Source organism: Penicillium angulare, assembly GCF_028827245.1.
Source record: "Penicillium angulare strain IBT 27051 chromosome Unknown utg000001l_segment0_segment0, whole genome shotgun sequence".
NCBI classification, from domain to species: Eukaryota; Fungi; Ascomycota; class Eurotiomycetes; order Eurotiales; family Aspergillaceae; genus Penicillium; species Penicillium angulare.
Genome location: NW_026623160.1, coordinates 1,965,232 through 1,986,782, shown reverse-complemented (window position 1 = coordinate 1,986,782; position 21,551 = coordinate 1,965,232). Strand labels below are relative to the sequence as shown.

At 46.1% G+C, this 21,551-nt stretch overlaps 9 protein-coding genes across 9 annotated transcripts; 3 read left to right on the top strand and 6 right to left on the bottom strand.

Moving 5' to 3' along the window:
- Positions 1-351: 351 nt before the first annotated feature.
- N7478_000702 (uncharacterized protein) lies at positions 352-1,091 on the bottom strand (the record flags this gene model as incomplete). The annotated part of the gene is made up of 2 exons (XM_056916917.1): positions 352-824; positions 875-1,091. The coding sequence occupies 2 exons, from the start codon at positions 1,089-1,091 to the stop codon at positions 352-354; spliced, it is 690 nt and encodes a 229-aa protein (XP_056784797.1).
- Positions 1,092-3,005: 1,914 nt separating this feature from the next.
- On the bottom strand, positions 3,006-3,317 carry N7478_000701 (uncharacterized protein; the record flags this gene model as incomplete). Its single annotated transcript, XM_056916916.1, has 1 exon — positions 3,006-3,317. The coding sequence occupies one exon, from the start codon at positions 3,315-3,317 to the stop codon at positions 3,006-3,008; it is 312 nt and encodes a 103-aa protein (XP_056784796.1).
- A 2,059-nt stretch (positions 3,318-5,376) lies between these two features.
- On the top strand, positions 5,377-6,186 carry N7478_000700 (uncharacterized protein; the record flags this gene model as incomplete). The annotated part of the gene is made up of 1 exon (XM_056916915.1): positions 5,377-6,186. The coding sequence occupies one exon, from the start codon at positions 5,377-5,379 to the stop codon at positions 6,184-6,186; it is 810 nt and encodes a 269-aa protein (XP_056784795.1).
- A 206-nt stretch (positions 6,187-6,392) lies between these two features.
- N7478_000699 (amino acid permease) lies at positions 6,393-8,177 on the bottom strand (the record flags this gene model as incomplete). Its single annotated transcript, XM_056916914.1, has 10 exons — positions 6,393-6,549; positions 6,630-6,676; positions 6,735-7,064; positions 7,124-7,233; positions 7,290-7,517; positions 7,577-7,659; positions 7,709-7,798; positions 7,848-7,871; positions 7,925-7,995; positions 8,052-8,177. 10 exons carry the CDS (start codon positions 8,175-8,177, stop codon positions 6,393-6,395), a joined length of 1,266 nt encoding a protein of 421 aa, XP_056784794.1.
- A 1,006-nt stretch (positions 8,178-9,183) lies between these two features.
- On the top strand, positions 9,184-10,259 carry N7478_000698 (uncharacterized protein; the record flags this gene model as incomplete). Its single annotated transcript, XM_056916913.1, has 5 exons — positions 9,184-9,345; positions 9,404-9,508; positions 9,579-9,728; positions 9,877-10,016; positions 10,076-10,259. The coding sequence occupies 5 exons, from the start codon at positions 9,184-9,186 to the stop codon at positions 10,257-10,259; spliced, it is 741 nt and encodes a 246-aa protein (XP_056784793.1).
- A 791-nt stretch (positions 10,260-11,050) lies between these two features.
- On the bottom strand, positions 11,051-12,466 carry N7478_000697 (uncharacterized protein; the record flags this gene model as incomplete). The annotated part of the gene is made up of 1 exon (XM_056916912.1): positions 11,051-12,466. The coding sequence occupies one exon, from the start codon at positions 12,464-12,466 to the stop codon at positions 11,051-11,053; it is 1,416 nt and encodes a 471-aa protein (XP_056784792.1).
- A 2,958-nt stretch (positions 12,467-15,424) lies between these two features.
- On the top strand, positions 15,425-16,579 carry N7478_000696 (thioesterase family protein; the record flags this gene model as incomplete). The annotated part of the gene is made up of 3 exons (XM_056916911.1): positions 15,425-15,542; positions 15,654-16,104; positions 16,171-16,579. 3 exons carry the CDS (start codon positions 15,425-15,427, stop codon positions 16,577-16,579), a joined length of 978 nt encoding a protein of 325 aa, XP_056784791.1.
- Positions 16,580-19,908: 3,329 nt separating this feature from the next.
- On the bottom strand, positions 19,909-20,360 carry N7478_000695 (transposon polyprotein reverse transcriptase; the record flags this gene model as incomplete). Its single annotated transcript, XM_056916910.1, is given in 2 exon segments — positions 19,909-19,925; positions 19,940-20,360. 2 exon segments carry the CDS (start codon positions 20,358-20,360, stop codon positions 19,909-19,911), a joined length of 438 nt encoding a protein of 145 aa, XP_056784790.1.
- Positions 20,361-20,526: 166 nt separating this feature from the next.
- Positions 20,527-21,104, bottom strand: N7478_000694 (uncharacterized protein; the record flags this gene model as incomplete). The annotated part of the gene is made up of 2 exons (XM_056916909.1): positions 20,527-20,841; positions 20,892-21,104. 2 exons carry the CDS (start codon positions 21,102-21,104, stop codon positions 20,527-20,529), a joined length of 528 nt encoding a protein of 175 aa, XP_056784789.1.
- Positions 21,105-21,551: the final 447 nt, after the last annotated feature.

Here is a 21,551-nt window from a genome sequence, read left to right as displayed (position 1 = left end):
GTTTGTTATTTGTGAACCTTATTTGTGTCGACGCGATGCCTTTTCTGGCTAGCTTAAGGTGCCCCTTTGACCTTGGCTTTCTTTCCATTTGCTGGTTCTAGCAGGACCAAGCCTAATATGGGGGAAGGTGGATCATGCCAAGCCTTTTTTTAAGATTCGAAAAAGAAAAAGAGGTGAAGCTAATTTCGAGCGGCCCTGTATACTGTAGTCGCGAGGGGACAGTGTAAATGAAATTACTACCCTGTATACTGTAATCAAAGCTTTCTCTACATGCTATTCTTTTTATGGACAAAATTGTCCTCCTCAGCCGTAGTCTTGAGTACAGCTGTTGTCTTCTCAGGGGAGTTCCCATCACGAGTAGACTTCACATTCACCGTTGACGTAATCAATAGTCGTATTGTCGGAACAATAACATTTCCCACGCGGAGTGGAATTGAAGTCAAGCAACTTGATGATGCATGCACGACCAGCTTCGGCGGAAAGGCCTTCAATTTTAGCAGTGGAGCCAAGTGACTCATAAGCTGCAGAGGTTGGGACTAGTCCTTTGGAGCTACACCTTTCTTCATTTCCCGTTGGTATTTCAAGACTCGCGGTTACTTTTCCTGTAGTTGATGCCAAGGTTGAAATGGTCTGTGCTGGGGTTGACATTGCCATGATGGCAGAGTGAGCAGTAGATGACGCATCCTCATACTGGCAAGAACGGTTTTCGACGTCCACGTTTCGTCTCAGCTTCCTTTCGTCATTTTTGCTGTTCACATGCTTAGAAGATGGAGAAAAGGCCCATGAAAGAGAAAACTGATTGCAAGTTTCTGAGTCACTCAAACCTATTCAAATTAGTGACTTCCTATCATACAAAAACACTTATCGTACTCACAAAGCACAGCTGCCTTTTCGAGAATATTTGTACAGTCTGGAAGGAGTGACATGACGCTGGTCTGCTCATTCTGGACGTAGCTTACAGAGCCATTCAAAGGAGATATCTGTGCCCATTGACTGAGCAAGTCACAAGTATTGGAAACTAGAGCGCTCGTGTTAAGCTTCCCATGGACCAAAGCGATTAGCGCTGAGAAGATCAACACGGGCCGGACCATGTCAGATGATCTGAGATTATTCTCAATTTTTTTTGATCTTCTGCGAGACTTCAGGTCCAAGCCAACGACGATGACGGCGGAGTATTGTCCACAAATTCAAGAAGAAACCCTCTGTCCATTTATAAGTCTAGTGTCTCAACTGTAGAGATTCACTCAAATATAGTGAACGTTGGTTGAAAGTGCTTTTTGTGCCAGCTAGCTTCAGAATTACCTCAGCTTCTGTTCGGAGTTCCGTGGAGACAACTATTCTTTTGTACCCATCTACTTTATTACCCAGGGCTTTGCAGGTCTTTGAATTCCACACCGCGGGATTTATGAGATTTGTGCAGAAGTAAAGCATCTTTCTGGCTGAGTCAACTTGCCACCCCACCTTTCAGTTCTTATGCTTAGCTGTTGAATCTCTGATTGAATTGCACAGTGTATTTACGAAGCACTAGCAATGCTGCTATGTCTTATTCTTCTACAGCTACATCTTCCCCATGGTATTTAAATGTATATATACTACACTGTACTCCTGTGCACAGCTCAAACAATACTTGGGGCTATGATGAATGCTCAAAGTGTTCTTGCCTTGACATTTTCTCTACTACTTCTCACGGTAGGTAAACTCGATCGGAAATCAGCCATGATTCGCGGTGAAGCCTGAGGCCTCTTTCAGTATTTCATCACTCACATCATCAGAATGCCAAGCCTCTCCATGGATATGAGGATGAAAAGGTGAATGGTCTAACGCGTGGTGAATTCTTCACTATCTGACTCCTTTTGGCACTGAGCCACACAGATCATCGACTCCCCTGTTTTCTCATTTCCCGAGGGGTCATCAAAGGGCATGCTAAACAGCCGCGAGCTCGTAAGTCCTTATGCAGTATCCCACTCGTCTGCAAAAGCTTAAGAGCGAGTCAACACCACAGTCATCGACTAATACACAATGCGACTGGACCACGGGAATCGCCTATGTTGACGCCACCGATGCAAATATTTCTCATCTGAATGACGAGAAAAATGCCAGCTGTATCGCGGCGCCACATACCTGTACACGAGTTGCTTTTCAAGAGTCATCGGGCATTTTTCTCTGCAATGATGTGAGTAATCAAGATCTAAAATGCGCTTTGATATCTTTTTCTTTGCACTCATTCAAGCTAGAACAATAATCCGATCATTACCAAATGTGAAAACCTGATCGGCCCGTCCGAAAAGCTCTCACAACATTGCCGCTTTCAGGACTTCTACACGTTTGGCTTTTTGGTTGGGATGATCAAAAATGATTCGCGGGTCGATGTTCCTTATCATTTAAGGATAGCCGCTGGTGGGTGGGAAACGTAGCAGCAGACAGGAACTGAAACCCTCCAATCGTGACGGATAGTTAAGAGCGGTAACACGGCTTGATAATTATGCCTTCGTGCCTTGACAGAGCGGTAATTGCAGGCTCTGCAATGTTTTCTTGACCCAGTATCCATAGAAATGCCAAAGTCTTGTTATAACACAGCCATTTCTAGTAAGAGCCAGGTAACAAATGGACATGTGTCATATTTCTCTCGTTGGTCTTTTCGTGGCAAAAATTCTCAATTTTTATTCACACCCTAAGTTTCATCCCTAAGTTCCCTCCGGCATAATGTCGGAATATTTGGCCCGAACTACAGATTTATTCGAATTTGGCTTTCACGATCTACACAAAGGACTTCGTTCTAGTACCCTGTGTGAAGCCACATCATCCAATGAATATTGGCAAACCCGCACCCGGGCCCCGCATCATCGCCAAGTAATGTTTAGTCAACTCCGTTATTGGCCTGGGCCTAGGGTCTGAGATACTCTCGGTGTAAAATGTGGGAGCCAATTTCGAACATGTCCTGTACTTGTCAAGTCGATGACGTTGCCATTTTGGATTTTGTATTCTCCCGGAGGAGATAATGATTGTCATGTATGAGACTCGTGAGTAGAATACAGATCAGCCAATGCTGAGAGTGCTGCCTGCTCTTGCAATATGAGGCCTTGTGCTAGTTTTCGGAGGCTATCGGCTACCTCCTGGGCACCAACAAAGCCTACATGGCAGTTGGGAGGTGGGGCGGTGATGTGCTCCAAGTCCCCCACAGCCCGAGTCACTGCGTCTTGCAGATATTTGAGGAGACGGTAGCAGGTCCGGTAATATACGTTTTCCCCCTGCTGGCGGCCAATATCGCGCACAATATCAGTGAGCGCTAGCGTATCATTCCGTGATGCTCTTTCCATGTTTTCAATCAAGTGAGGTTTTTGTTGAGACAGTTCAGAGCTTCCGTTCTGCATGAATTTCTGTACATAATCGCCGAAAGAATTAAGCCGCGTGCCACCCGAAGTGAAATAACAAATTTATAATAGACAGAGGGGAAATCAGGACTGCAAAAAACCCCTCAACTCAGATTTCCTCCTATGCGATTATACTGTATTTTTGTATTTTTAGTGTTATTTTATTGATGTACAGAAGCTCGAGTGCATGTTTCCTCTTGTTCAGACCCCTTACAAAAGAATTCGAAATTGCCTTCCACCTTTTACACAGAGAAACTATCTCAGGCACTTAGCCTAAGCCAAAACTGGACTGAACTATGCTTCATTGAGCGTTGTGGTGGGGCCCTTCATTATCTTGAGCCGCTCCTATTGGACAACCGGAGGTTTTCAAAGGGGCCAAGAACTAAATCTGTGCGGGTAGATCATGGAAGGCGATTTCGAATTCTTCTGTACCTAAAAGTTTATCTGTGTCATTTTATAGAAGGGCATTGGGAACAAAAAAGAAGTCGAATATAGCTCTTCCAATCACAAATCCTGTTCAGGGTAACACGTAAGCTGATATGTCAGAAATGTATTCAGCTGGCGTATATTTTCGTTTACGTCTTCTTATCAATGATTGATTTCACAGGGGCCGTGCAACGCTATTGCAGACACTTTTATTGACCCGCAACTATGTACCCTTAATTGTATGACATTCAAGCCCATCACAATAAGAAATTACATAGGTCGATAGCCAAGCTTGACCGCAATCACATTCTTTGATTCCCAATATGTTGCCTCATATCAATGGTTTTGAAAGTCAACCAAAGTAAAATGATGATGAAGTAGAAATGAGTGCAAGCTTGCACCATTTGGCTGCACTTTGCTGAAAAGGGACAGTCAAAGCTATTCTAAGTGATCTCAACCAATCAACACGTTTTCCTTCGACATATTGAACATATTACAGGCGAAATCTAAGAGCTCCAAGCAGCTCATACATATACCAAGTCGCTTCAACGAAGCACTTGCTGGGTATCAAAAAGCTTCACATTTTGCCATTTCAGCTTACCTCATAAGTATTATCACCTCCATTCTAGGAATTGTCACTACCCTTTTGTGGACAATCCTTGAACGGAGAAAGAGTGGGTCTATGACTATGATACGACAATGGGGAGCTCTTTTGAATCTTTCCATCTCTACAGTGGGGTTTACCATAGGAAAAACATCGAAAATATGCTAAATAGAGCAGATTACCTGGATCTTTACAATTGCCGGAGCAGCGAGCACTACCATCATTTACTGTCTTATTCAAAGGGTCATTGAAAAGCTGGGTGGCAATGCTACGATTGGAAGTTTAATCGTAGCTGCCTGGTTCGCAGTCTTGCTTTCCGGTGTACATACAATGTAGAGAATTAATTTTGGGAAGTGCTGCCATGGAGACTCTGAGTAAAGATAAACGCTAACCGCTTTAGGTCACCAACTAGTCTGTATTGTGCCTTAAAGGTAGGGTGGAGAATGGAATAACATCGAGCCAATCACAAAGCCCCACGCAAAAGGATTCAATCTGGAAAAACTTGAATACAGTACCCTCCGTCAGGATTGATATCTTGATAACAATATTGCGAGAATAATGCTCGAGTTATTCATTGTTTCCTAGGAAATTAACTCGCATTCTCTCACGAGCAAATCAGTAGTACAACCAATTAAGTTAGGACACATGTCCTCCCTTCCCTGGTGCATATGCGGTATTCCCTGTGAACAAAATGTCATGAGTTCATTCATCCGAATCCTCCAACACCTACCCTGCTTTTCCATAACCAAGTTCATTTCAGTCTCACTGCTCACTATTACCTTATTTCGACAATCCGGGATGGAGAGCTCTTTCGGGAGGTGGGTGCCGCATTATTGTTTTTGTCATGATTAGAGTCTGACACTGTGAAGATATCTTGTCTCGCCTTTATTCACTTTCACAGTAGGTGCTGAAAAGAAGGAATTAATTGTTCATTCTTCTGCTTTAGCAGAGCTTTCCCAAAGTCTTAATTCTCTCATGAACGGTGAAATGATTGAGGCTAAAACAAGACACGTTGACTGGTCGGAGGTCGATGTCGACACATTTGTTCGGTTATGTGAATTTGCCTATTTCAGAAACTACACCCCCCCTTCATTTCGCCTGATCGAAGGTCGGACTCCTCTGGAAGCCACAAAAGCAATCAAGAAAAAAGTTCAACGCAAAAGTCGTCGCTCGAACGTGATCCGGGACTCGCCTACAGCAGAACCCGAGCCTGAACCTGCGCCTGAAACGCCGGAACCTCTAGATGAAGCACCACCGCCCGAGGGAACAGAATGCAATGATCCAGAGATTATTTATAAAGAACGAAGTGTTTGGACTGGACAGCTGCGGGATAAATTCACTCGGACTTTGGTCATTCCGGGTACAGAAAGTAATCCATTGGAAACTACTTTCACAGCACCTGAAATTACTGGTTCCTGGGAAGATTTTCACCCTGTCTTTCTCGAGCAGGCAAAACTATATGTGCTAGCCGACAAATACGGCATAGAGCCTTTGCGTCAACTCGTTCTTTGCAAGCTTTACCAAACACTGAGCAGCTTCAAGCTATTTGATACAGGGGTGGGCAGTATTATGGAATTTATTCGATTCGTATATTCGAACACACCCCCAAATTACGGCGGTCGGGTAGATGCTCTACGAAACTTGGTGACGCGTTATGTCGTTTCTGTTATTGGGCGGATTGGAGAAAACCAATGTTTCCAAGAGCTTTTAGAGGACGGCGGTCCCTTCGTCGCTGACTTCTGGCGCATTATTTGGAGTGTTGACGAATCTCCCAGGAGCCAATAGTTGACGCTCATGGGGCCGTTAGCTGCCGCTGTCAGAGACTGAGATGAGATATATACGATAAGTGGAGGAGGCGGACCCACATAGCTCATCCGGGTTCCCCTGAACGCGAGGAAGCTATCTTTCTTTTGCTTCCTCGCACTACGTCTTGTATCTAGAGTCGACTATAGCTTTCTTAACATTGATTATTCATTCGGAAGACACGTTCCTCATCCAACGATACGTGAGATCCTCAGAGGCTCCCATACAAGCTTTCCACCGGACACATTGACAGCAGTTGACTTGCCGTCATCCGTGAACGTGATATCGCCCTTAATGTGGCGGCAAAACAAGAGGATGAAGATGACCAAATAGGAGAGATAGGCGCTGCCACAGCCATAGATAGAACATCGTCCAGAGCGACGGAGGAGCCGATATTGATGAGTGCCAGTGACATACTGACAGACACGGTCAGAACAATCGCATGCACGGGTAGTTGCCGGGCTGACGAGACCTATCCATCGCCACGGTTAGAAATCAATCACAGCCGATGCAGTAGATGTAGAGCTTACCTGCACCCATAAATGCCAGCCGGGGACACATTTATCCCTGGCAAATGACCACAGCTGGCGAGACGCTGCGGCCATCATGCCGATGAGAGAACAAGCGTAGTTGATTAGTACGATGGAGTACATGGCCAACGATCCCGACCGGGAGTTGGTTGCCTCATAGAAGATCGCCATGAAGGGATAACCGGTGGGAGAACTGATCACGTCTCTCGGATCAAATGCGCAGAAGAGAAGAGTAATCAGCATGCCGAAGCCGAGACAGCCGTTGATCAGGACGCTCAGCAGGATCACGCGAGGCACGACGCGCGATGCATTCTCTACTTCCTCTGACATCTGCAAAGATCAGTGCCCCCATCTCCAAGGCGAAGGCGTAGGAAGGACTCGGCACCTACATGGACGGCGGCGTCACCCCCGGCGAGTGCGAATGCGCAGCTACTCATGCCCACAAACCAGGCTAAGCCTTGGGTGGCAAAGCCTCCACCGTTGGAGAAATGAAGAAACACTTCATCCGTGGATCTGTGGTCTGACATGTATGCCAAGGGGATCATGATACCGAACCAAGAACGTGCACAACCAAGGTGAGAGATTCGAGCCGGGGCAAAACCTTCCCACCAGCCAGATTAGCGAGCAAGGCAAAGACAAGAGCCGCCCAGACGAGCAGAGTGCCTTGCCAAGGCTGCGCATCATACTGCTGATTGCCCAAGGTTGCCGCACCTTGAATCGTTGTTCCGGTTAGAAAGGCTAAGGAGGCGAGGGCGGTCTGCCAGCCAAGCACAGTCCACCAACCTGCCAGGCCAAGTTTTAGCGCAGGAGTCGGCCTTGGCGAAGCGAGTCCTGAAACCTACCTGTAATGTAACTCAAAAACTTCTGGTATTTTGTCGATGCCAACATGGCTGCCCAGTGATACTGTCCGCCCGCGGTGGGTGCCCTAGCTGACAGTTAGGTGCTGCGACTGTTACCATGCTTAGAAAACATACATCGACGATAGTTCTGACAGGACGACAAAAATGGATGCGGTGCCGATCCAGGCAAAGATATATGCATATACCGCGCCACCAGAGCCACCACTTTAGTGCATTAGCATGGCAAAAATTGATACCTGGGTGAGGGGCGTACTTCTCCAGGGGCCTAATGAAGGTGCTGTGCATGCCGTCAGTATTTCATCCAGACACTCCGGAACGGAGAATTCTCACCCGAGCAATCCTTCCCACGTCCCAAGGATCGTACAACTGAATCCGAAGATGGACAGCATGCCAAAATTTCGCTTGAATCGTCAGCTGCATGGACTCGCAAAACTCGCGTTGCCCATGCCAGGCATACCTTGAGGACCGGGTTCTTGCCCATTCGTTGGAGATGGACATCGTCTCGCTCTGTCGGGGTATGGGCTATTGCTGAGCTGCCCCTTCTGATGGCAGGGACAAGATTCTTTTGCTCGCCCGAATCCATGTCGTTGGCTTTAGAAGACAGTCAAAAAAGCGAATTATCCGAAGAGAGACGCCGAAGTAGAGCTCGAAGAAGAGTTGGAAAAGAATGAGAAGGCTGTCTGACTTTTCCGGCTTGGAGACTTCAGAGGTTGAGGGAATAAATACTGATAAAAGAGGAGAGAAGAAGCGGCATGCCACTCATCGCTGTCCAGCAATCTGATTGGGCGTGGCGCGTTCAAGGTGCCTTGCTTGGGATCAACATTCTTCATTTCTAGACTTTGTATGGATAACTTGCACTATCACCTGGTCCAACCAATGATGCTTTTTGTGATCGTTTCGTGGGTACCCACCTAGATCCATCGTGGGAAGTGGGGCTGACTGCCGGGGAGACCGAGGGTAATCTTGCTGTGTAGTAAGCCAGAACTTAATGTTGAGCCCAGAACACATGCTTCAACCATGGAAAGAAACAATGCCTGAAGAAGTGGATGTAAACCCTTAGGATCTGAAATGCCCACAAGGGATGATGAATGAAGGTTCCACGAGAAACCTTCGATCTATGGAATACTCCATGGAATACTCCATGAATATCTCTTCTTATCAGTAGAACCACGGCCCAAGTTGGTCAAGGTGGGTCCGCCACTCCCGACTGATGACGCTTCGTGTCAAGGGTCCAGCATGCAAAACAAGGATGACCCATCTGGCCATTGGCTCTAGTATCAGTCTATCATAGACTTGATAGCTCCTAGGAACGTGGTGTCTAGATTTAGGAACATTCTGGTCGTGCGAAACCTTAGTCGTGCCCACATTGCACCTTGGGACCGATAGGGAGCTTTGGTAATGCTTATTGGCACATCATATCGCAGCGCAAATTATCAGAACTGTACATTAGAAACCAAGCTGGCATTTGGCAGGTTTCATTAATCGTAAGGTACATTCACATAAGAGTACAAAAGGCGATTCAAAGCTGTTTCAGGGCCACGAAGAGACCTCTTTCCTACACTTCTTTCGTTTTCCCTTTCTACGCAGCCATGGGCACTCGATTCAAAGGTGATACCAAGGATCCTGCAATCAATGTGACTGCCTGGTGTCTTTTGGTTGTGATGATTCTAAGCGTGTGCACCCGACTGGGCACCAAATATCGACTAATTCATGGCCTTGATATCGATGACTTTCTCATTGTAACTTCACTGGTATTTCTGGCTTGTCTTGATCAAGTCCGACCGCTCTTGGCTGACAAGATTGCAACAGTCGCTCGCAGCCGGCCAGACCATTGTTGTATCTTTGGCGGTGGGATCAGGCTATGGCAGCCATTCAGGAGAGATATCCAGTCTTGAGGCAGTCCGAGTCATGAAAGTAAGAAGAAAAAATGGTGACAGTGTTTATTCTCCACTCCTCACACGGCCCGCTGACAAGATACATTTAGAGCTTGTATGCTGCATTCCTTCTCTATACGGCAAGCCTTTTTCTTTCCAAGATGTCTTTTGTCATCTTCATCCGGCAGTTCACGCTAGGGGCTAAGGGCAAACGGTTGTCCCGATGCATCGAAATGGCTCTATATGTCTGGGCTTTGACTGTACTTTTACGTAGTGCTTTTCAATGCAAGTTCCCGCCTTGGGATCTGTGGCGCGGCCAGTGTTTTAACTTGGTAACTACTCACATTCTTTTTCTTCATGCGCGTGAGCTCAAATAACTGCAAGGCCTTGCGGCTAACGCACAACCAGCTTGCCTGGCGGTATTTTGTGGTGATATCAAATGTTGCGACCGAGGCACTCTTGATTTCGCAAATAATTCCACTGGTCCTGACACTGCAGATCATCAAATATCGCCTTATCGTGGCAAGTATTTTCCTACCACGTCTCCTGTATGTTTCGCAAATTTACATTTTTGCTTTCCAAGGGACTCATGTGTTGGCTTCCATAGTGTGATGACTGTATCGATATGCGAGCTTTCTTTCCTCAAGAAAGCCACGCAGACACCTGATCCCGCATACGACACGTGCGACATCACCATCTTCGAACTGGCGATCCAATGCCTGGGTATAGTGGCCGCGTGTTGGCCACAGCTGCAGCTTTTCTTTCCTGGGTGCAATATAGTGGCCTCATAATACGAGATGCCAATGGCGCTCCAGCGCAGGGCTATAGGGTACGATCGTCTGTCAAGTCATCCGCCTGTCGTGCGGAGAGCCAAGAATTGTCAGATTTTCGAATTCCCTCTACTTCGAGAGAGAGTACAAGGGAATGGGGGATAGAGAGACAAGAAACCTGGCTACCGCATCGCACACAGCAAGCACAGAGCATCGATCTGGAGAGCCTGGACGCTGCAAGTCAACAAAGCTACGTGGAACCAATTTTGGTGGAGCAAATCCACCACCGACGCGATAATATCTGGCTATGACGTACAGAATCTTCCGTGGAATTGGCTCTTGGAATTTCTACATAAAGGCTGACGTAGCATTATTCAAATAGCTTTGGAGTTTAAATTTCAGAGTCCTGCATTGTCATGAGTTGAAGTTGGGAATGATGTGCCGGTTTGACAAATGGGTCTGGAAATTCTGTGGATTCTCTACAGATTATTCTCTTTTGACAGTGAAGCACAAGACATATGGTTCTTTACTGGGAACCGTAGGGATTGCAGCCCTCCTCGACCGGTTTTTGTATAATGTGGATAGCCATCAACCAAGTTTCTCATAAAAATTGCATGGGAGCGCACGCATTTGCAAACAGCCATTTGCGAAAAAATTGGAACTGGAGAAGAAGCCTAGATGGGAATTTACTATATATTCTATTCAACTTTGAATTCAAATGACGAAAGCAGGGACAGTGTTGAACTGTTAACACACAAGAACAAAAGAAACATCGCAAGCTTTCAATTGCTTCACTGCGCAGTCTTGGAGGCCTACGCTTGAGTGTTTCGATCGCCTCCCGGGCATATCTTGTAGCCACTATCAAGCATCAATTTTTTGTATTCCTCCCAGTCGATCTCGATCTTATCCATTGCGGCTTTATACCCCTCCGGATCATCGTTGAGCTTCTCGTGCGTAAGCTTCTGATCCATCATGCAAGTCAAAAGGTATGCATTGTAGTCGATGAGCTTGCTGGGCGGGTTCGGAATGTGTTGGAATTTCATTCGGCGGTCTTGGCCCAGACGCTCGATCCCGGAATCCGCTTTTCGCTTTTTCGTGTTCAGAGACTGTCCATCATTTGATTGGACCCGGTCGTTTTGATTCGTCGCAGCATGGGCGCCCTGAGCTGTGGTGGGTTGTTTTGCTGCCCGCGATCGGCTGGCAGAGCCACCCTTCCCCGGAAAGTAAGTCGGTGGTCTTTTTTCACTATCGATCCTCTTTTCCGCGGCCCATTCCTCGTAAGATTTGTCTTGTGCCTTGGCAGCATCAATAATCTGCTCATCAAGCCAAGCGTGGTCTTTCTGTTTGAGCCGTTTCGTTATGTTACTCCGAATATTCCAATCTTGGTCGCTCAGGAGCGCCGCACGATGAATTTCCTGTATGTCAACCCATTTTATCTTGATAAGCATAGGGGGGGAGACTTGTATGATTTTGCCGGTCTTCGTGACCCGTGGCTTCCGTTCTCGATCCGGATTGGGTGTAAGAGAAGCTACATTGGTTACTTTTCCAATGTTGCGACGCCCGTATAAACGGGCACCATTGATCCGAATGTCCAAGATGGATTCCTTCTTTCCAGATATCAGTGGCAAGCTATCCAGATCCATTTGTGTATATTCTTTTGGATCTCCAATCTCGTACTTTGCTTTCCCAGGCTCTCCATAGCCAAAGACTATTCGACAGCAGCCTGGCCATGAGCTGAATTTACAGTAGACTTCAGGAAAGGCTCCTTCAGGTTTATTCAATGAAGACCCCGTTCCACTTTGTTTTGGTTTCTTACTAGTGGATTGGTCTCTCATTTGACTTTTATCAGTCTCCAAAGGTCTCCCTCCCTGATCCAGTTGTTCTGGACGCTCGATGTCTAAGTCGGCTGAGCCTGAATTCTCTGTAGGGGTACTGAAAGATCCCGTCGCTGCGGCTGTCTGGGAAAATTTGTCAACCTCGTCAGACTCAGAGTCTTGAGCTTCAGTATTTATTTGGCTTGGTTGATCGCGCCCCGACGACGTCGAAGGCCGCTTGTTACTACTTTTCAACCAATTATCGAGGTTTCGAGGCATTCTTTTCTCATTATCTGTCTCTGCCTTTTTGGAATTGTCTGTGCCGATATGTTCATTCCCATCGTGTTTCTCAATGGTTGTTTTGTCAACTCCTTTGCCAGTAGGATGATTCGAGGCTTCCGTTGGAGAGGCCATTGTAAAGGCAGCTCTGATGATCGAACTGACCGATGGTGCCAACCTAGGCTGGATGCAATAGCATTAAATACCATTGAAAGGCAACTTCATGGGTTGGCCTAGAATTTTGGCTCGTCCGGAAACTGCTGTCCATCTTCATAAAGGCTTGCCTCTCATTCTATCCTTTGTTGAGGTCTTAGGTAAGGTCCATGCCATGTTCACTAGATGGACCCTCAAATTTGCTGTTTCAAAATATTTTGAGATTTCGAAAATGCCTATATGTTGTATAAAGTTTCAATAGATTAAAGTTGTGAAGAAAGCAATGCAAAAGAATAATGTAAATGAATGATGGAAACAAAATGAGGCAACGGACTAGGCGGACAAAATGTAGATATTCTATAAGCTCTCAACACCACAGGGCATTTGGGCTAGAGCTTTATATTCTTTCAAAAACAATAACACCTGTACATGTAGCACCAGTAGTTTGAAGCCCGTCGAAAACATAAGAGGTATGGGAAAAAGCTTCTCTGCTCATATTTGGCCATTTCCTTCGCCATTACTGGAATCAATTTCCGTTTCGCTCAGAGGGAACAGCATCTCTAAGAGGGTATATGCCATTGTCAGTACAAGCAGATTCGAAATTGGCTTCCACGTTTTATATATAAAGACTACATATCTCAGACCCTTGGCCTAGGCCAATAATGGAGTTGACTATCTTTTATTGAGTGATGATATGGGTTCGGATCTGCTACTATGTATTGGATGATATGTCCCTACGCAGGGTACTGGAATAGAATTATTGGTGTAGATCATGGAAGCCAATTTTGAATATGTCTGTATTTTCTGAAATATTAAAATCGACTGAGGTATTCCAATAGGGGTTATCTATATCGTCCGGTAATCGCATGCAATATCCGCCCTATAGTTGCCGATGGCAGTGAGGTATTAAGAATAATGTCAGGTCAGAGCTTGGGGAAAATGAAGGGTACTGTGATCGACGCACATTTGCTCTTTAGTTGCATGCTTCACAAAAAAATATTACAGTACCGACCGCAAAATGCATGTTCTAGAAGAACCTGGACCGCAAGCAAACGAACCAAGGCTAACTCAACAAAAGCCGACTCAAATGAAGGACGACGATTCTCTACCTTTTCGTGATAAAAATCCTTTCCGTGGCAGATGATGCCGAATTTTTGGTCTGTTTACTGTATCAGGCCTGCCAGAGTTGAAGATCCTTTGATTGTGATAGAGAGAATATCGAGATGGAGAACAAGTCAAACCTGCGTTCCTTCATTGTATGATAGCGGTCTCCCAACCCTTGGATTTCCTTCACCAATCTTGCGTCAGGAGACGTTTGCCTACTTAGCTAACAGATCTCAACAAAAACTCCTCACATAACGTCCAAATTGGGCGCAATCCAACTAGAATGTGTATTCGGTGTGAATGGTGGCTTGAACGTTCGGATGTCAAACACAAACACAAATTCCGGAGAAGCGCTTCTTCACTTCTGGCGTTTTCTTGCCAAAAGAGAAGTTGATGAATTCTCACATTCTCATGCACGTTGAACTGTTTATTTCCAAGATTCCTGCGTCTTTCATTTTGAATTGGCTTCCAGATCGGAAAGCGATGGGGGGTTAATTACGACAAGCTGCTTTTCGATAGGTGCCAAGAATTACGCTGTTTAAAAATGGGGCTGTTGAGATTCAATTTCATATCGGCCAAAGACACTTCTAAGTAACTGTTGAATGAATCATGGAGTCCTTGTTTTTCTTTTAAACGTAGTCTCCATATCTATATTATCTTATGGTCTGCGAGTTGCTTGCCTCATTAAACGTTGAACTAACGCTCACTGTGGTCGTTTCAGAGTCAGCGGGGTGGTGATTGCCTCACAGGTATATCCTCTGTCTTTATCAACAAAATCACGTCTGGACAAACCCCTTGACATCAAAGAACAATGTTGGCACAATATGGTACCCTAGTAGCCACCATATCACAAAGAGAGAAAAGATCCGTGCAGTATATTTCCACAAGTTCTATGTTGACTGAAAGACTGAGCTCCTGTTGCTGCAATTATTGATCGAATATCACGCTATTTGTTAGCTTGCCATCAATATCCTCAGAGTATTCATAGTCCAAATCTCGCAAAACTACGGCTGAAAGAGTGGATACACATGGCATCGAAGTTCGAAGAAAATATAAAACAGCGGTCAAGTATTCGTTCGTTGGACAGTGGGGGTATCAAAAATTGTTGTAATTCGTAGATCAATTATCATTCTATCAGAGAAACAAGTGAGGGTATACTGTATAAAAGAAATGAAAATCAAGATGGTTTTCAATGACTTGATGCTTCCTCTAGGTATCTCAACTGTTCATTCCGATGGTGCGGCCCCGTTCCTGATCTGCACCATCCTCATATCACGAAGAAAATCATCTCCACAATGATCGTGCACTTCTTCAGTTTCTTCGCTGAAAGCACGTCAGTAGTCGTTGTGGAAACTTCTCATCTTTTCGTGGGCAATTTGGACTGCATTGGGTCGTCCAAATCTTTTGCAAACCTAAAGGGAATGACTGCTATTCTGAAAATATGAATGTACAGTTGCACCCCGCTGTCACAAGCATAAATGTATATCCCAGGTCACTATGTAGTACAGATTGTAGTTAGCCAGACACGCCCCCTAATGACAGAAGCATTAGTCGATCAATTCCCCTTTCCTCTTGCCCCGTAACAGACTGTTTAAACTCTGAAGAGAACGGTAAACAAAGACATGCAGAGTACCACGTCACAGGGGGAAAATTCCGGTCCATGCTAAGACCACCTCGGATAATAAATAGTTCAAGTTCGTTGCTTTCCAAGCCTGTTCAGAATCGACACCAATCCCACATGGAATCAGTATCGCAACCTTGACTGAGCTCTCCTTTCTCGCCATTTGAAAAAGTTGGCCTCATATCCTGAATCACCCGGTCCGGCCAAATCCCGCCATGAAACCAGACAAAGCCGTTAGAATTCCCGCTTGTTTCTCTGAAGCCGCAAAGGTTGAGCAGCTGAGCTCTCACGCATACCAAGTCAACCTCAGTGAAGCCTTTTGTGTTGGTGCAGGTACTTGAACACTTCCATTTTGTCCCTTAGTGTCATCTCTTTTCGCATTAGTAGCCATGTCGGTGCGACAGACACATAAATAAGCAACTGGTCTGACCTTGACCAATCTAGTCCCCAATGGCGGTTACACGTCTGCATGTATGCTCGCAGCAGCGAAGATTCATCTTCGCCTACGTGACCAGCCCGATACCCTGACTGCACATTTCGAGTTTCCAAACCGAGCGTCAACTGGGCCAGCCATTCTCACAATCGAGGATGTCAAGCTTGGTCAGCAAATCTCCACCCTCCAACTAACTCTCTGGCAGGGTGGACTCCTCTCTCAAGCGCCATGGATCGACCATTTCGTTTCACGACGGCGGGTGCTTGCTTACACCACTCATACAAATCTACGCTCATTCTCTGGCATCTCAATGCCTACAGGCTATGAAGTAACGCCAGCTGCTGAGCTCTCATCCGTATCTGATTTCGAGGCTCTGAAGACCAATGGCGCCGACGAAGTTTGGGAAAAGTCAAAACTTCCGAAGGCATACGCGACTATGATGCCATCGCTAGCCCGCTGGCAGTTTTATGTTCCTCGTAAAGAACCATTGAGCCCCGGAGTGCTGGATATGTGAATTCGGCTGGCTAGCGGTGAACGCATCACACAAAGCACACTAGCATACGTGGTAGATTCATTCCCGCACAACATGCACAAGTTCTTGGCAGCCCCGGTACTGCGTGAGCTTCTGAATGCGCCCCCTGACCGGTCAGGTGATTCCGATATGAAGGAGGTCCGAGGAAAAGATCATCAGCGGGATGAAATGTGGTTTCCAACCGTGGTGATGAATATGGAGATGAAGACGACTCTTCCGGATGATGGAATAGAGTGGTTGGCTGTTCGAGTGTTGTCGAAGCAAATCAAAGATGGAAAGTTCGATCTCGAGGTCCTTGTTCGAGATCCTGATGGGGAAATTATTGCATTGAGTCATCATGTAGGGTTGATACTCAATTTTGTGCAGAACACTAGGAATAAGGGATTGTCCAAGGCTTCTTTGTAGTATTATTGGCTTTGCCGTTAATTACGATTGATGAATCCCACCCCAGAGCAGTTCATATGGAAACCAAGGACGGGATATCTACCTCAGCCTTGTATCTATCTCAGCCACTAGCATCCTTCCCAACTCGACACCGACAGGTATCTTGTTTAATGATCTTTTACAGACTACAGTCAGCAGAGGAAAAGGAATTCACAATATTTCTTATTGATACTGTTATCTCAAATTGACTCAAAATAATGAGTTTAAAAGTTGATTAGTGTTGCAATATGCTTCTCGCTATAGGTGCTTTTTAGGCCTTTCATCAAGGTTCTCATAGACGTGCAGCTGGATGTATATGTGTTCGAGACCATTTGTTCTATCATCTTAGCCAGTTTAGGAGAAGATTCTGTTCAATTCACACGAACAAGTGCTCACATGTACAGGGTAGTAGTAGTAGTAGATTTCATTTACACTGACCCCTCGCAAAGTTGAGACACTGGATTGAGATACAAGTGTGATGATGCATTTCTAGTTATGATAGTAGGTGCAGCTATTTGTAGTCACAGTAGCTGCCTTCTGCCTAGAGTAATGGTGGCAGCCTAATAGGCTGCCACTACTGTACTATACATCACGTAGTCTGGGATCCAACTCTCCCCCTGTGTCAAGGGCCCGAAGGGACCGAGGCACCACGTCAAGGATCTCAGACGCTGTTCTAACACTGCCTTCTCCCTTTGTCATGGAAATTTTAGAATCGAAACCTCTCCCAGGCAGAAGATTCAGTCGTTCAGATAGGTCCTTATGTACAGATGCAGGTAAAGCTTTAGTGAACACGTCTGCCAAGTTGTCCTTCGTATTGACACGCTGGGTATTGATGATTCCCTCGTCCACCTTCTCACGAATGAAGTGATGTTTGACGTCGATGTGCTTTGACCTATTATGGAATTCAGGATTTCTGGTGAGCTTCAATGCAGAATTGTTGTCGATATATAGCGGAACGGTCTCGATATGGACCCCGGGGATACGAAGATCATTGATAAAATTGCGGATCCACACAGCTTCTTTCGCAGCCTCGGCACAAGCAATATACTCTGCATCCATGGTTGATGTCGCAACTGTTTTCTGTCTTTGGGATGACCAAGATATAGGCCCTCCAGCAAGCGTGAATACCCACCCAGCCGTCGACTTGCGTGAATCCTCACACCCGGCAAAGTCGCTGTCGACAAAACCTTTGAGCTGGAGGCCAACTTTGTCTGAGTAGGTGATTCCCTTTTTTGTGTCACCCTTCAGGTATGTAAAAATGCGATCAACAGCATCCATATGAGCTCGGTTTGGATTGGATGCGTATCGAGCAACATAGCCTGTAGCAAATGCAATATCCGGTCTTGTTTGATTGCTCGCGAAATTAAGTGATCCAACCTCTGATTGATATTCTTTGCGGAACTTGGTGTTGGAGGGATTGTCATCCTGTTTCGCTAGCTTGCACTTTGTATCAAGGGGTGCCATGACAGGGGCTGCATCGTTGAAGCCGTATTTGCTGACAATTTGGTCGATATACCGTTTTTGATGGATACGAATTTCCCCAGGACTTTGTTCTATGTGCATTCCTAAGTACCAGGAACACTCCCCCTCATCAGATATCGGAAATTCTTTCGCAAATTCAGTCTTAAACTGAAGAATTGCTTGCAAGTCTTTGCCCATCACGTTGATGTCGTCAACGTGAACTTCGAGGATAAGTCCGTTTTGGTCATTGATGAAGACACATGGATCATAGGCGGACATTCGCCAGCCCCAACTCAGAAGTGTATCTCTGAGCTTCTGATACCACGCTCGAGGTGACTGTTCCATAAAGTGCCTTCATAAGTAGTAAACAGCATCCCTGGGGAATCTTTACATCTTTGGGGGGGTTCATGTGAACTGGTTTGTCTAATTCACTGTTCAGGAACGCCGTCTTGACATCACCCTGGTGGATATGCCAGCGGAAAATTGCCGCCAAGGCAAGCAAGATACGGGTTGAAGTAGACTTAACAACGGACGCAAAAGTTTCGTCATAATCGATCCCTTCTTCCTGTTGAAAGCCTCTTGCTACTAAGCGAGCCTTGTGTCTGGTAACTTCACCATCTGGTCCATACTTGTCGGTCGTGACCCAACGGGAAGTAATCGGCTTGATCTCTTTTGTAAATGGTACCACCTTCCATGTACCTTTGTCTTCATGAGATTTTAGCTCTTCGATCTTGGCTTTGTTGTATTTTCCATCAGCCGCCCCGTGGTCCTTCAGTCGCGGGACTGAAAACGTACATTTGTTGTACGCAGCGAGACCAAAGTTGAAGTTCCTGTGGCTATCCTTTGATGGCACGGTTTTAGTGTCATCTTCTGCGATCTTGGGTTTCAACGTATCGAGCGATTTAGATTCGTTGGGAACTGTAGGCTTTCGCCGACCGGTATAGCTCTGGTAATTTTCCCGAAGCTTTGGCTCGTCGAGACCTTTCGCCTCGAATGGTCGTATAGCCCACGATTCGTATGTCCCATCAGATCTACGATAGTGACAATTAACAATGTGTTTACTATGTCCCTTGACACATCGATAACAGGGATGTTCTCCGTCACAACTTAATTTCATCCTCTGGCATCGTACGCACTCCTCATCAGACGAATCTCCTTCCCCAAGGGACCCCACCGAGAAGCCAGTTGGAAGCGGTGCGTCAGGAACGTGATAGATCCTTGTTAGCAAACCATCTTGAGCTTCATAGCTGCATGTTGTTTTCCCGTGGATACATGCTTTGCAGGGTCGTCCGCGATCACACTTCTTCCCGCTTCGCTGCCCTTGTCTACACTGATCGCAAGGTGGCAGATTTTCTACACCCTGCGGGCGGCATGAAAGACGCTGGGGAAAGCTATCGCATTTATTACATGGAATCTTTCCGTCGCATGTCATTATTTTCGCTGCGCACCGGTAGCATTTTTGTTCACGAGGAACTGGAACAAATCCGAGCTTTTCATGTCTTGCCTGTTTCTCAATTCTTCTTCTGTCCTGCCGGGCTGTTGACTTCCTCGCTCCGGTTAGGTCCCAGTTACAATTTATGTCTGTTTTTTGACACCCCTCACATTTGGAGTCACCTGGGCTAATGAGGAAGCAGTTGCGATTCGTTTGGAAGCATCTTCTGCATGGTTGTTCCTGTTGGACTCTTCCGATCTCTTTACGCTTGTGACGGTTCCCAGGAAGGATCAACTTTCTCGTTTCTTTGGATTGTGTTCTGCAGCCCTGACTTTCCTTCCTGCAGGTTGAACAAGGCATTCCATTTTCTGCGGAGTCGCATCTTCTGCCATTCCGGAAACAACGATCGCATTTATCATCATCGGGCAAGAATGTCTTCATATGGTTACCACCATGTTTTGTCACAAATTGCCAATAAGCCCGAGAGATCTTCCCATCATCAGAGTAATACCAAGAGTCATCGTCCGAGCCTACCAAGTCCGAGTCGGATTGTTCCAGCTCAACATCACGCGAATCGTGTGTTGCCCGCCGGCTTTTTCTTGGAGCCACGGTCGGGATATCTGTAACTTTCCGTTTTGCCATACCGGCATGTTTGGATGGATTGAAATATTTCGACAAGATGGCTCCTGAGTCGTCGTTATCGCTTTCGTATTCATCGTCAGCAGTCCCGATTTCATCTGATGATCCATGCGATGCGTCGGAGAGGTGTTCGTCCTGACTAGCTGGATCTTCCGGTAAGGAAGAACTGCCCAACCCATTTGCGACCCGGCGCGTCGCAAGTAGCCCTCGCTCCGATTGCCACAGCCTCATCTTCAAGGTCGCTGATCTCTTTCATTTTGGTCTTTGAAAGAAGGTCTATGGAATAAATGAGTTGCAATCTTAGTACATATAGTAAGAAAGAAATGACCAGCAGAAGCCGAAACGGCTTCAAGTCCACAAGGAAGTGCGGTCAGGTTAAATCGCGGACAAAAAGGCTTTACCCGGCAAATGGGTAGCACTTGACATATCCCGTACAGGATGCTCTGCACAGAGGGCATTTGTTTGTTGGCTCAACAACTTTTACACATGACTCGCAAACCAAATGTCCACAAAGAAGAGTCACCCATCGATCTGGCTGCGTGTAACAGATCATGCACTCTAGCGCTCGTTTTCTCTGCTGAGAAAGTTCCTCTTGTAACTTCTGTCGCTTCTCTTTTTCCACCCGAAGCTCACTTCCAAGCATTCCGACTTCCATTTGTAACAACTCAATCTCATGGCCAACTGTACGTTTAAGTTTCTTGAAAGCGTTGTCCTGCTTTGCCGTTAGAAAAGAAAGACAAAGGTCTCACGGAAAGCAGATACCACGATAGAAGAAGTTCCATCAATTGTGGTTCTTCTACGCTTGCGTGGCGGATTCGTACTGGTCGCATCAATTGATTCATTGAACAATTTTTCATAGTCCGAGTAAGTGTAATCACAGCGTGGGGCCCTCCGAGGGGCTCGTGAGCCACCTGGCTCTGTTCTTGGTAGTTCCTCGTCGTCGGTAATAATGATCGTATCGGAAGGACTTGCCATCATGAGCCACCAACTTTCAGGCAAGGGTAGTTAAAAAAGGTCTAGAATAGGAGCAAAAGATAATACTAGAGCCTGGAGCCAATTCGGGAAAGAGCACCCTTTATATACTTGAGGATCAGATAGTGACGGAGCAAGTTTCAATCTCAAACCGCAAAGCTCCAATAATATCATATTCGGACTAAAGCTCCCTGTCAATATTTTCCATCTCCGATACCCAAGCGGGAAAGACTACACGAATGGATACACATCTGCAGCCGGTGATCCGAATGAGCTCTGCTTGCCAGCCATTAGATCGCCAGGTAAATCAAATACATTTTTTCCTGCTCACCCCCGGTCCCTGAGTCTTCCAAATGAATGATTAATATTAATAAAGGTATAGTCGTCTATAGATACAAGACGTAGCACGAGGGAGCAAATGAAAGATAGCTTCCTCGCATGCAGGGAACC